Source organism: Myotis nattereri, assembly GCF_964212035.1.
Source record: "Myotis nattereri genome assembly, chromosome: X".
In the NCBI taxonomy this organism is placed as follows: domain Eukaryota; kingdom Metazoa; phylum Chordata; class Mammalia; order Chiroptera; family Vespertilionidae; genus Myotis; species Myotis nattereri.
In genome coordinates, this window is record NC_138078.1 from 39281867 (window position 1) to 39296172 (window position 14306).

Consider the following 14306-nt stretch of genomic DNA (forward strand, 5'->3'; position numbering starts at 1 on the left):
ATGAAAGAAATGGAAGAAAGCAAACTACTGGATATAGAATTCAAAACCACAGTTACAAGGTTACTCAAGAATCTTCTTGTGACTTCCAAGGACTTAGTGAGACTTTCAAGGATCTTTGTAAGAATGCCCCCAAAATGAAAAATGACCAGTCAGAAATTAAGCAAACACTGACTGACAAAGAATAATATACAAGGATTGAACAGTAGAGTAGAGGATTCTGGGAATCAAATCAACAACTTAAAATATGAGAAAGCAAAAAACACCCAACCAGAAGAGCAAAAAGGAAAAAGACTCCAAAAATATGAAGCTAGTGTAAGGAGCCTCTGGGACAACTTCAAGCATACCAATATTTACATTATGGGGATGCCAGTAGAAGAGCGGGAGCAAGATACTAAAAACCTATTTGAAGAAATAATGACAACAACCCATGATCTCTTGGACACAGCAAAAGCATTCCTGAGAGGGAAGGTCTTAGCGCTACAGGCCTGCCTCAGAAAATAAGAAAAATTATTAATAAACTATCTAGCCTTACAACTTAAAGAAATAGAGAACAACAAGAAAAGCCCCAAGTAAGTAAAAGGAAATAAATAGTAAAGATTACAGTGGAAATAAATGACATAGGGACTAAAAAAAACAATGCAAAAAAAAAATCAGTGAAACCAAGAGCTGGTTCTTTGAAAAGATAAACAAGATGATGAACCTTTAGGCAGATTCATCATGAAACAAAGGGAGAGGACCTAAATTAATAAAATCAGAAGTGAAATCAATGAAGTAACAATTGACCCCAAAGAAATATAAAGGACTGTAAGAAAATACTGTGAACAAACTCTATGTTAACAAGTTGGACAACATGGGTAATATGGACAAACTTCTAGAAAAATACAGTCTTCTAAAAATGAATAAAAAAGAATCAGAAAACCTGAATAGGCCAATAACAACTGAAATTGAAACAGTTATTTAAAAAACAACAACCCAGCAAACAAAAAGCCCTGGTCTGGACGGCTTCTCCAGGGGAGTATTACCAAACATTCAAAGAAGAACTAATACATATCCTAAAACTTTTCATAAAATCCCAAGAGCAAGGAACACTTCCAAGCTCTTTTTATGAGGCCAGCATGATCCTAATTCCAAAGCCAGGTAAAGACACTACAAAGAAAGAGAATTATAGGTCAATATCCTTGATGAACATAGATGCTAAAATCCTCAACAAAATATTAGTAAATTGGATCCAGCAGTATATTACAACGGTCATACACCATGACCCAGTGGGAGTCATTCAAGCAATGCAAGGCTTGTACAATATTCACAAATCAATAAATATGATACATCACATAAACAAATTGAAAGATAAAAATCACATGATCATATCAAAAGATGCAGAAAAAGCATTGAACAAAATCCAACACCCCTTTTTGATTAAAACTCTCTACAAAGTGGGAATAAAGTAATCATACCTCAACATAATAAAAAGCCCATTGTATGGGTGATCATATTTGGCAGTGATACATCTGATAAAGTGTTAATATCCAAAATATATTAGAAGCTCATACAAAGTAATAAAAGGAAGACAAACAGTCCAATTAAAAAATGGGCAAAGTACCTAAATAGATACTTATGCAAAGTGGACATACAGATGGACAAGAGAAATACAAAAAAATGTTCAAAGTCAGAGAGATGCAAATAAAAACAACAATAGGTTATTACTTCACACCTTTTAGAATGGCTACCATTAAGAAATCTACAAATGACAAGTGCTGGTGAGGATATGGAGAAAAGGGAACCCTAGTACACTGCTGGTGGGAATGCAGACTGGTGTAGCCATTATGGAAAACAATATAGAGGTTCCTAAAAAAATCAAATATGGAACTGCCATTTGACCCAGTGATCCCACTTCTTGGAATATATCCTAGGAATCCTCAAATACCAATCAAATAGAATATATGTATCCCTATGTTCATAGCAGAGCAATTTACAATAACTAAGATCTAGAATCAGTCCAAGTGCTTATCAGCAGATGAATGGATAAAAAAAGATCTACATTTACACCATGGAGTACAATGCAGCAGTAAAAAAGAAGGACCTCTTACCTTTTGAGACAGTATGGAGGGATCTGGGGAGTATTATGCCAATTGAAATAAGCCAGTCAGAGAAAGACAAGTGTCACATGATTGCATTTATATGTGGAATCTAATGAACAAAATAAACAGTTGAACAAAATAGATCCAGAGACATAGGAGCATGGAACACACTGTGGAATCTAAGAGGGAAGATGGGGTGGGTCAGAAGAGATTAACTTAAGAACTGGGATGCATATATGCATAATCCATGGATACAAACTATAGTATGATGAAGGCCTGGGGCAGGGGGCAGGCGTGGGCTGGATGGGGTCAATGCAGATAAAAAGGAGACATATGTGATACTTTGAACAGTTAAAATTTTTTAAAGTCAATGTCATCCCAGTAAACAGAACTAAAATATTAAAATTTTAAAAAACACACCACACGATTGCTTTCTGTTTGGGGTCTTCTGTGATTTTATATAAATTTTAGGTTTTCTTCTAGTTCTGTAAACAATATCATTGGAATTAGGTAGTGATTGCATTGAGTCATTAGATTGCTTTGGGTAGTATATACATTTTAATATTGATGTTTCCAATACATGAACACTATTTCCTTCCATTTATTTGTGTCCCTCTTTAATTTATTTTTTTCAATGTCTTAGAGTTTTCAGAGTATATGTTTTTCACCTCACTGAATAAATTTATTCCTAGTTAGTTTGTTCTTTTTGATACAATTACATATGACATCCTTTTCTTAATTTCTCTTTTTGATCATTGGCTATTAGTGTGCAGAAATGTGAGAGATTTCTGTGTGTTTTCCTTGGTGAATTGGTGTATGACAAATGAGAGATTATACAATGGGGAAATGATAGTCTCTGTAAAAGCATAGTTGGGAAAATGGGACCAGATCCATGCCAAAAAATGAAACTGGACAAATTAAACCATATCCTATATAATAAAAGCCTAGGTGGCATCGTGGGACATCGTCACAAGATGGCCACCGTGACATTGTCACAAGATAGCCACCACAAGATGGCCGGCAGGGGAGGGCAGTTGGGGGCAAACAGGCCAGCAGGGGAAGGCAGTTGTGGGCGAGATCAGGCTGGCAGGGGAGGGCAATTAGGGGCGACCAAGCCTGCAGGGCAGGGCAGTTAGGGGTGACCGGGCCTGCAGGGGAAGGCAGTTGGGGGCCCCAGATTGGAGAGGGTGCAGGCCGGGCTCAGGGACACCCCACCCCACCCCTGTGCACGAATTTCGTGCACTGGACCTCCAGTACAAAAATAAAGTCAAAATTAATTAAAGTCTTAAATGTAACATCTGAAACCTTAAAACTCCTAGAAGAAAACATAAGCACTGAGTTCTCTGAAATTTGTCTTAGCAATCAGTATCTTTTTCTGTATGTCTCCTTGGGGAAGGTCAATAAAAGCAAAAATAAACAAATGGTGCTACATCAAACTAAAAAGCTTCTACAGGGAGAAGGAAGCTATCAGCAAAATGCAGAGATAGCCTAGTGCAGTGGTTGGCAAACTGTGGCTTGCGAGCCACATGCAGCTCTTTGGCCCCTTGAGTGTGGCTCTTCCACAAAATACCACGTGCAGGCGTGCACGTACAGTGCGATTTAAACTTTGTGGCCCATATGCAGAAGTTGGTATTTTGTGGAAGAGCCACACTCAAGGGGCTAAAGAGCTGCATGTGGCTTGCGAGCCGCAGTTTGCCGACCACTGGCCTAGTGAATGGGAGAAGAGATTTACTATTGATATATTGGAGAAGACCTTAATATTCAAAATATATAAAGAACTCATGCATCTCAACTTAAAAAACAAACAGTTCTATTTAAAAATGGGCAGAGGAGCCCTAGCCAGTTTGGCTCAGTGGATTAAGTGTTGGCCTGCTGACTAAAAGGTCCTGGATTCGATTCCTGTCAAGGGCATGTACTTTGGTTGTGGCCTTGATCTCTGGCCTTGATTGGGGATATGGGGGATGCAAGCAATCGATGTGTCTCACATCGATGTTTCTCTCTGTCTTGCTTCTACTTTCTCTAAGAATTAATGGAAAAAATCCTCCGGTGAGGATTAAGAAAAAAAAAAGGGCAGAGGACATGGATAGACATTTCTCCTAAGGCAATTTAATTGCCAGCAGACATATAAAAAGATAACACTAAGCATCAGGGAAATGCAAATAAAAACCACTTATCCCCTCAGACCTTTAAAAATATATCTTATCAAAAAGTCAATAAAAAGCAAGTGATATAAGGATATGGAGAAAAGGGAACACGTGCACTTTTCGTGGCATTGTTTTTATAAAATATATATACTTTTATTGATTTCAGAGAGGAAGGGAGAGGGAGAGAGAGAGATAGAAACATCAATGATAAGAAAGAATCATTGATTGGCTGCCTTCTGCACACTCCACTGTGGTGATCAAGCCCGCCAACCACATGTGCTCAGACTGGGAATCGAACTGTGACTCCCTGGTTCATAGTTCGACACTCAACCACTGAGCCATGCTGGCCAGGCAGTGGCATTATTAATTGGTACAGAAACTATGGAAAACAGTATGCAGGGTCCTCAAAATTTAAAAATACAACTACTATATGATCCAGCAATTCCACTTTCTGGTATTTCTTTTAAGAAAACAAAATTACTAATTTGAAAATATACATGCACCCCTATATTCATTGTAGCATTGTTTACAATAGCCATGATATGGAAGCATCCTAGGTGTGGAATCAATAGGTGAATTGAGAAAGAAGATATTTACACACACACATTCATATGTACCTACATACATACCTACCATGGAAAATTACTTAGCAATAAAAAAATGAAATCTTGCCATTTGTGATAGCATGGATGGACCTAGAGGATATTATGCTAAGTAAAAGAAGTTGGACAGAGAAAGATGAATACCATATGATTTTACTTATGTGGAATCTAAAAAAACCTAAACAAGTGAACAAACAAAACAGAAATGGAATGATATTTTCAGTGAACAAACTCATGGTTGCCAGATGGGAGTTGGTTGGGGGGGGGCGCATTCATGAAAAAGGTTTAGGAATTAAGATGTAGAAATTGCCAGTTATAAAAATCATCACAGGGATGTAAACACCTAATAGGAAATAGAGTCAATAATATTGTAGTAATTGTGTATGTTGTCAGATAGGTACTAGACTTATCAGGGTGATCACTTAGTAAGTTATGTAAATGTTTAATAACTATGTTGTACACCTGAAACTAATACTAGTATATGTTCACTGCAATTGAAAAATGAAATTATTATTAAAAAATAACAATAAAACAAGAGTTTGTAATCTAGGGTCCAGTGGATAGAATTTAGGGGTATATGAACCTGAATAAGAAAAATTCCTTTTTAATTTTCACTACCCTCCAACAAAAGTGTAGCATTTTTTCCAGTTTCAAAGGTATGCAGCAAACCACAGTAGTAGTATTGATAACTGACTTTGTTACCAATATAAATCATATATTTCTGTATATTAATGATATCTCAAAATTATTTACCATTATTAATACTTCAAATTTTCATGTAATTATTAGACTTGCTGTTATATTTTTTATTTAATGCATTAATAAATTACACATATTACAATATCACTTTTTTTAGTATTTTTATAATTTCTATATAATGGATTTCTTTTTCAATTCTATTTATTTTATGTAATTGAAAACATTATTGTAAGCACTGCCAAAGGAGTTCATAGAATAGATTGTTAAAACCTCTGTTTTAGAAACACCTAGGTTGAAAAGATCTTCTTATGTCTTAACATTAACTATTTTTCTTTTGATCAGGTGTAGGTAATAGCAGTGAAGGTGGAAGAGGAAAAGCAGGTGCAAAACTTTTCCAAGATTTTCAGATGTTAAGTAGAATCTGGACTCATCCTTGGTGTTTACAGCTGGACTATATTAGCAAAGAAAATAAGGTAAATCAAGTAACCTAAGATTTATTAAAAGGTATCTGTTGGAAGCAGAATAACTTTAGGAAAAAGGTTGATGTATGTACACTTACTGTATATTTGAATTTTCTTTTGATTTGTGGTATAATAATTCATGTATTTTATTTCTAGTTAATTTCTGTTTGAATGCATTATGATTATAACATGAATATTAAATGTTAATCTTAACATTTCTCATAATCATAGCAAAGTGATCAAAAGTAAGAAATTAACATTGAGTATTATTAATTGAACAACAGAATTCAATTGGATTTTCTTAGTTTTTGTACTTTTTCTTTTTTATGATAAAGCTAAGACCTCACATTGCATTTAATAGTCATATCTGTCATGTCTCCTTTATTTTTCTAATTCGTGATAGTTCTTTAGTTCTTCCTTATCTCATGACAATTGACTTATTCTTAAGAAATAAATGAACAATATTATAATTTCCAATATAAGTTAAAATAAACTATTAAAACATTCATCTTTTTTCCCTAGGGATATTTTGATGAAGACAGCATGGATGAATTTATAGCTTCAGATTCTGATGAAACCTCCATGAGTTTAAGCTCCGATGATTATGCAAAGTAAATCGAATACTTTTGTGCCTTGTGTTGACACATTAAAACTCCCTATTTATTGATTGTTCTCATAATTGGCACTTATATGTTTACTATACTTTTCTATTTGTTTGAATTTGTTCTTTTTCAGAAAGAAGAAAACAAAAGGGAAAAAGGGAAAAAAAGATAGTAGCTCAAGTGGAAGTGGCAGTGACAATGATGTTGAAGTCATTAAAGTGTGGAATTCAAGATCTCGAGGAGGTGGTGAAGGAAATGTGGATGAAACAGGAAACAATCCCTCGGTTTCTATAAAGACGGAAGAAAGTAAGTCTAATGAATGTTGTCTTTATCACTGAACATTGTTTAGAAATATGTCATTATCATGTCAGTACTTTTTTTCAATTATTAATCATCCTCTCTTGTTGGCCAGAGGCATATCTTTTCTCAATTGGTAAGCATGCAGAATAATCATGGAACACATAATAATAATAAATATCTGATAACTCATTAAAAAAAAGCAAGCCTTGTGCTCTCTCTTGTATTTCCTAGGAAAGAAAAAGTAATGTTTATTTACATGTATAAATGTAAACTCTGTATTACTTTTACTCCATATGTTAGCTTACTTCTTGAGCAGCCTTGCAAGGTTGTTTATATCTTTATTTTTATAAGTGATTGGTAGAAGTTGGATTCTGACCTAGATACATTCAATCTCAAAACCATCATGGTAATTTTTCTTAACTATGTATAAATAACTGGAAGAATTTCAAGGAATCAAGTATCATTATAATTGATTTTATATAGTGAAATTATTTTTAATGGTTTAGTCTTTTTCCTTTGTAACTCTTAAAAATTTATAATTGTCTAGGTTTCCTCTGTGTTGTGTACAGTTTGTGTCACCTCTTTTACTTTTTTCCTCTTGTGCATGAGTATACACACAGTGAAGGTTTTGACTGAACTCCCAAAGGCTTGAGTTGTCTTTACCTGTTACCTATATTTAAAGAATTAGTATTGAAGCTCCATATTCTCCTGGTACAGCCTCACTGGATGTCTGATCTAAAGCTGGGACCAAATATCTGAATATTTGAAATATCAAATATTTAAAGACAAAACAGTGTAAATAGCTCTAAATAGTTGGCATTTGGAAGTCATGAACAAAGCTGTTGACTATGAACTGCAGAGAGAGATATAGGTGCTAACTAGGTGAATGATCCTGTACTCAAACATGCTTGGCTGGTCTTAGGCGTGCAGATGAACTTATTTGGTGATTCCTTGGTAAACATTTCTCTCTTCAGTAGTACCTCCTTCGAATAGATAGATGGCAGCCTAACCACAGCCTCTGTCTTCTCTAAGAAATCAGGGAAATAGTAAAAATTAAACTACAAAATTTCCCTCCTTGTTTTTTTCTCTCTTGTTATTCCATAAAGGCAGTTTGTTATCAGCATTCAACTTCCAATTACATTTAAAGAATATTTTTCTAAGAATACTAAAGGAATGTTTATAGTTTAATTTAAGGAAATGGGAAGCTCCTGTTATATCTTCCTTTGCTCTCCCAATCTGCCTTTTCACTTAAAATCATCTGCAGTCTCTCATCTCACAATTATAAATGAACTAGTAGCCTGGTGCACGAAATTCGTGTACATTGAAAGGGAATTAATTAGAGGAACGTAATTTGGACTCACTATCTAATATCAATAATATGTGAGCGTTAGGCACTCGGCGTTTCTGAAATTCAATGACATGAATTTTAGCTATTACCTTGCCAAATAAATGGAAGTTACAGATACCATTTAAAAGAGCATTCAGCGTAATATTAAAAATGCTGGCTACCAAGTCAGGTCTGTTTTCAACTTTTTGCCAGTGTTGTAAATTGTTTGCAATATCTGCCCATTTGGGATTGCATGTCATGGTTACGAATACATCGGGCTTGCCATACTTTGTTACAATTGTCATAGCATCCTGATATCACTGCTGCATATTTCTGGGACTACCCTCAGAAGATGATGGAAGTATTATCATTTTACCAATTGACACATTGTCATTTTCAGATCTAGATTTGAGATAATCCATCAAACCACTATATTTTTCAATTCTCAACTTAGATTGGTTTGCTTTGATGAAATTTATCCGATTTGCCTCCATTTTTTAATACGAATCCACGATCAACAGTTAATATTCCTGCATTTAAAATAGGATTAATGTGTCCTGCACAGAGAGATGAAATCCATAATACTGCATTTGTGTGACTCATGTCCTTACATTTTGTCTAGTATTATTGTCAGTTCTACTGTTGTCTCTGAGTCTTAATGCAATATCTGTTCCCCAGCCTTTTTGACCATGTGGGAAAAGAATAGGATATGTCATTGCATCTAATGTAGGAAACAGGATATTGATTTGTTTCATTTTAGTGGCATTTGGATTATTGGGATCTGGTTTACAATGAATGAGCAAGTCCCTTTCAAAAGGAGGTTCTCTATCTTCATTTCTGAATATGACAGCAACCTCGGTTACACGGGGAGAATTATATCTACCCAGATCACTATTACGATCGTATTTAATCGCCATTGTTACTTCTGTGGGAGAAGTACCTTTTGCTACTACTTCAGATCGGGCCTCCTTTTCTACCTCATGTAGCATCTTGTACGTTTTTGTTAATTCATTTAGGTCATGCATGAGGTTGTTGATGTTGATCATGAGTCTTTCTGAGTAGCCCTGGTTTTCTGGCATTGCTAATCTTTTACTTGTAGCTTCGGCTGTATTCAAAATATAGAGTTGAGCAAATTTCTGAGAAACACCATCCAAAGGATGTAAAGTTCCAGTACGGTGATAAACTTGTCCGTGTATTCTAAAACAGTATGGCCCATATCCTAATGGCGATGCAATATTGGCACCCATGGAAGCAAAAGCAAAAGAACTACTTATGGAACGAATATTTTCCATGAAATTTTTACTGTCAGAATCTTCGTTTGTCATTAATCTTTTTAAATATGCCGGGTAATCTGGAAAATGTATATCATTTGGACAGACTTTCCGTTTGCTACAACATCAAGCAAATTTCCCATCGGATGGTTTTTCATCAGAGAAATTTAGTGATAGGCAAAATTCACATTGAACAGTCATTCCACCACAAATATGTTTGAGAATTGCATCCTCATGTACTCCATTTTCGCTGAGAAGGCAGTTCCTACCCGTATTGGTGGTACTTGTTGATGACTGTTCTGTAGACATATTCTGTTGTCGCCACCGCCTCCTTTCACCTTGAAAGGCATGTTGGTCTTTAGACATATTCTGTCCATAATGCTGGTGTTTTTTGGCATCAGAGTGACGTTTTTCCAGTAGCTGGTGTTCAGATACATCCTGTCGCACTTGCCGCCTTCTTTCAAGATCAGACGCACGCTGCTCTGCAGACATTTTATGTCAATAACGCTGGCATCTTTCGGCTGCAGAGCTACTTTGTATCAACAGTTGTTCTTTAGACATCGTCCCACCTCTCTACTGTCACGGTCTGAGATGCAGGTGAATGAGAGTCCTGGCTGTCAGGCTGCTGAGAGCTGTCTGACCAAAGGCTGATTCTGTGGGGGTGGGACTTCCTCCTTCCTGCTGTCAGTTTCCACAGCTGTGATGAAGAATCTGGGGTGAAAGAGGGAGCCGTGCCCTCCAAGCCCCCCTCTCTCTCACTCTGCTCTATGTCCAGCGGTCTTCTGCTCTGCCAAGTTCTCCAAACCTCTCGCTCTTTGCCTGCTCCTCTCCCGCTCTTCTCTCTGCTGCAAAGGTCCCAGGAGCCCGCGGGCGTGGCTAGGAATGGGCGGCCTTGCCTCCATGACCGGCAAAGGTGCTGGGAGCCCATGGGTGTGGCTACGGCCTTGCCTCCCGAGCCTGCGAAGGTTCCAGGAGTCCACGGGCATGGCTAGGCACGGGCGGTCTCGCCTCCCGGACCAGCAAATGTCCTGGCAGCCTGTGGCCCCAGCCGCCATCGCCTCCTGGGGCGCCTAACACCTGCGTATGCAAATTAACCATCATCTTTGTCAGGTTAATTTGCGTAGTCACTCTGATTGGTGGGCGTGGCTGGTGGGCATGGCTTGAGCGTAGCGGAGGAATGGCTAATTTGCATGTTTCTGTTTTATTATATAGGATAGCTTAGAGCAGTGGTTCTCAACCTTCTGGCCCTTTAAATACAGTTCCTCATGTTGTGATCCAACCATAAAATTATTTTCGTTGCTACTTCATAACTGTAATGTTGCTACTGTTATGAATCATAATGTAAATATCTGATATGCAGGATGGTCTTAGGTGACCCCTGTGAAAGGGTCGTTCAACCACCAGAGGGGTCGCGACCCACAGGTTGAGAACCGCTGCCTTAGAGTTTATGTGTTCCTGGGAATGATTTTCTTAAAATTTACTTGTTAAAATGTTTCTCATAACTTAAAGTTTAGAGATCAAAGATAGTATGTCCCATTCTTTGCTGTAAATGGGTTACATAGAAGCATGCTGATGTATTGATTCCTTCATCACTTGGAAGTATAGGTGGGGTCTGAGGCAGCTGAGTTACGTCCAGAAATGAATAGATTCTTCCATTTTTCCTGGTGTACTATGTGACTGTGATTGCTTTTTATTTATGCCATAATGTAAAAAGGTTGCAAAGAACAGGGGCAAAATGTAGGTAGCTACATGTTGTAATCTTAAAAGCAAACAGGGAAGGCTCTGGGTTCCAAATGAGAAACTGACTACTTGTGTAGGGTCTTTGTTTAATTTTAGCTGTGTGCATTTAAATAGATGTCATTCATATATGGATTATTTTATATTTTTTGCATCTGTGTACACATAGTTTATCAAAAACATTTTTCAGAACAAATAAATGATAAAAGTGTATTTTTGTTCTGTAGATCTAGATTAACTCCATAGAAGGCTGAGTAGATCATAGTATATGAACACATATAGCTGGTATTATAAATTTTTAAAAATTTATTTCCTCTCTAACTGGTTTACCTCAGTGGATAGAGCGTCGGCCTGTGGAAGGTTCCCAGGTTCGATTCTGGTCAAGGGCATGTACCTTGGTTGCAGGCACATCCCCAGTAGGGGATGTGCAGGAAGCAGCTGATCGATGTTTCTCTCTCATCGATGTTTCTAACTCTCTATGCCTCTCCCTTCCTCTCTGTAAAAAACCAATAAAATATATTTTTAAAAAAAACTAAGTAGGAAGCATTATAGGGCGAAAATGTTGCATCTGGAATTTGAAATGGATATTAAGTAAGTACATAGCTATAATCTAATCTAATGAAAGTCAACATGCAAATTGACTGTACCTTCACCATGCCTTAAGCCACGCCCACCAGCCAATCAGAGCAACTATATGCAAATTAACCCAACCAAGATGGCTGCTGGCAGCCACGGAGCTGGAGCGAGCAGGAGGCTTGGTTTCCCCAGTGATGGAGGAAGCCAAGCTTCCCATGGCCGGCTCTGAGCTCCACTGAAGGCAACAAAGTTTCAATTATAGGAGGTAAATAAATCCCAGAATAAAAAAAGAAAAGGAAAAAAGGAGAGGCTGGGAGCTTCCATCACTGGGAGGCTTGGCCAGCCTGAAAACGACCCTCAGCCCCTCACGCAGACTGGCCAGGCACTCCAGTGGGGACCCCCCACCCTAAAGAGGGTGTGGCCAGTTTGAAAAAAGCCATCAGCCCCTCACCTAGGCTGGCCAAACCTTCATGGGGTGAGGGTCCCCACTGGTGGGGGAGCTTGACCAGCTTGCAAACACCCATCAGCCCCTCACCCAGGCTGGCCAGGCAGCCCAGCGGGACCCCCACCCTTATCTGGGACACCCTTCAGGGCAAACAAGCCGGCCCCCACCCATCACCAGGCCTCTATCCTATATAATAAAAGGGTAATATGCAAACTGACCCTAACAGCAGAGCGACTGGGGATCACTGGTCACTATGACACACACTGACCACCAGGGGGCAGACGCTCAATGCAGGAGCTGCCCCTTGGTGGTCAGTGCGCTCCCACAGGGGGAGCTCTGCTCAGCCACAAGCCAGGCTGACGACTGCCAGTACAGTGGTGGTGGTGGGAGCCACTCCCACCTCCTCAGCAGCACTAAGGATGTCTGACTGCAGCTTAGGCCTGCTCCCCGCTGGCTAGTGGACATCCCCCAAGGGCTCCCAAGCTGCCATAGGGATGTCTGATTGCCATCTTAGGCCCAATTCCCCAGGGAGCGGGCCTAAGCCAGCAGGTGGTCATCCCCTGAGGGGGTCCTAGACTGCGAGAGGGCACAGGCCAGGCTGAGGGACACCTCTCCCCCCACCCCCCCCCCCCGAGTGCACAAATTTTTGTGCACAGGGCCTCTAGTTGAACTATAATATGATTCTCACTGCATATTTCATTTTTATTTTATTTTTTAATATGTATTATTGATTTCAGAAAGGAAGGAAGAGGGAGGGAGAGATAGAAACATCAATGACGAGAGAGAATCATTAATTGGCTGCCTCTAGCACGCCCCTTACTGGGGACTGAGCCTGCAACCCGGGTATGAGCCCTTGACCAGAATTGAACCCAGGACGTTTGAGTCCGCAGGCCAATGCTTTATCCACTCAGCCAAACTGGCTAGGGCATATTTCATTTTTACTTCAAAGAGTTGCTTTTTAATTCTTTTACAGAAGATTTCTGAATTTTCTGAGAAGCAGAATCTTGATTTAAGTTTACCTTACAGCATCACTTTTTCTGTGTTTTAATATTGGTTTAGAAGAAGGACAGTTTTATGATGTGAAATTTGCTGTGTAACTACTTTAAAATATTCAGTTTATTAATTATCTTGGTATTATTAGAGTACATTTTAAAATATATATAATTTATTGTATGGATATCAGCTTTTGTGATAGAATCCTTGTATGTGATGTAGGACCATATTATTAGCACTATTATATGATATTTGTTTATTCAGCAAAGATTTGTTGAGTGCTTACTATGAGCCAGGCACTGCTGTAGCAGCTTTGGTTATATCAGTGAACAAAATGCATTCATGGAGCTTACCATTCTACTAGTACTACTATTTTAATGATATGCTACTTTTTAAAAAAAAACTACAGTGCATCTTGCTGTAAATATGGTAGTTAAATATATATTTAGAATGCCTCAAGAAATTAGGGGTAGTGTTTTCTGTACCCCTACAGTATGGTAATTATCAGAGGAAAAGAGGGGTAAGGAGAGGTAGAAGAGGGTAAAGGAAGGATAAATGGAGATGGAAGGAGACTTGACTGTGGTTGGTAAATACACATTATAATATACAGATGATGTATTACAGAATTGTACACCTGAAACCTATATAATTTTATTAACCAATGTCATCAATAAATTCAGTTTAAAAATAAATTAAAAAATAGAATATATGCACTCCTATGTTCATTGCTGTGTTATTTACAATGGACAAGATTTGGAAGCAGCCCAGTGCCTATTAGTAGATGAATGGATAAAAAAAGCTATGGTACATTTACACAATGGAATACTACTCAGCCATTAAAAAGAAGGAAATCTTACCTTTTGGGACAGCATGGATGGACCTTGAGGTACTATGCTAAATGAAATAGGCCAGTCAGAGAAAGGAAAACATGATACAATTTCACTTATATGGGGAATAAACAAAATAAAAACTAACAAAATAGAAACAGACTCCGAGATAGAGATCAGACTGACAGCTGTCGGTGGTAGGGGTGATGAGTGAAGAAAGGTGAAGGGATTAAGGAAAAAAAAA

The 14306-nt window shown here is 38.1% G+C and overlaps 1 protein-coding gene across 1 annotated transcript in view; it reads left to right on the forward strand.

Annotated features, from left to right (window-relative positions):
* The window catches only part of ATRX (ATRX chromatin remodeler), a 274911-nt gene that overhangs the window by 178979 nt on the left and 81626 nt on the right, over positions 1-14306 (forward strand). The window contains exons 24-26 of the mRNA XM_081080786.1: positions 5866-5996; positions 6507-6595; positions 6720-6892. Coding sequence (XP_080936912.1) covers positions 5866-5996; positions 6507-6595; positions 6720-6892 — 393 coding nt within the window. The remainder of the gene's footprint in view (positions 1-5865; positions 5997-6506; positions 6596-6719; positions 6893-14306) is intronic.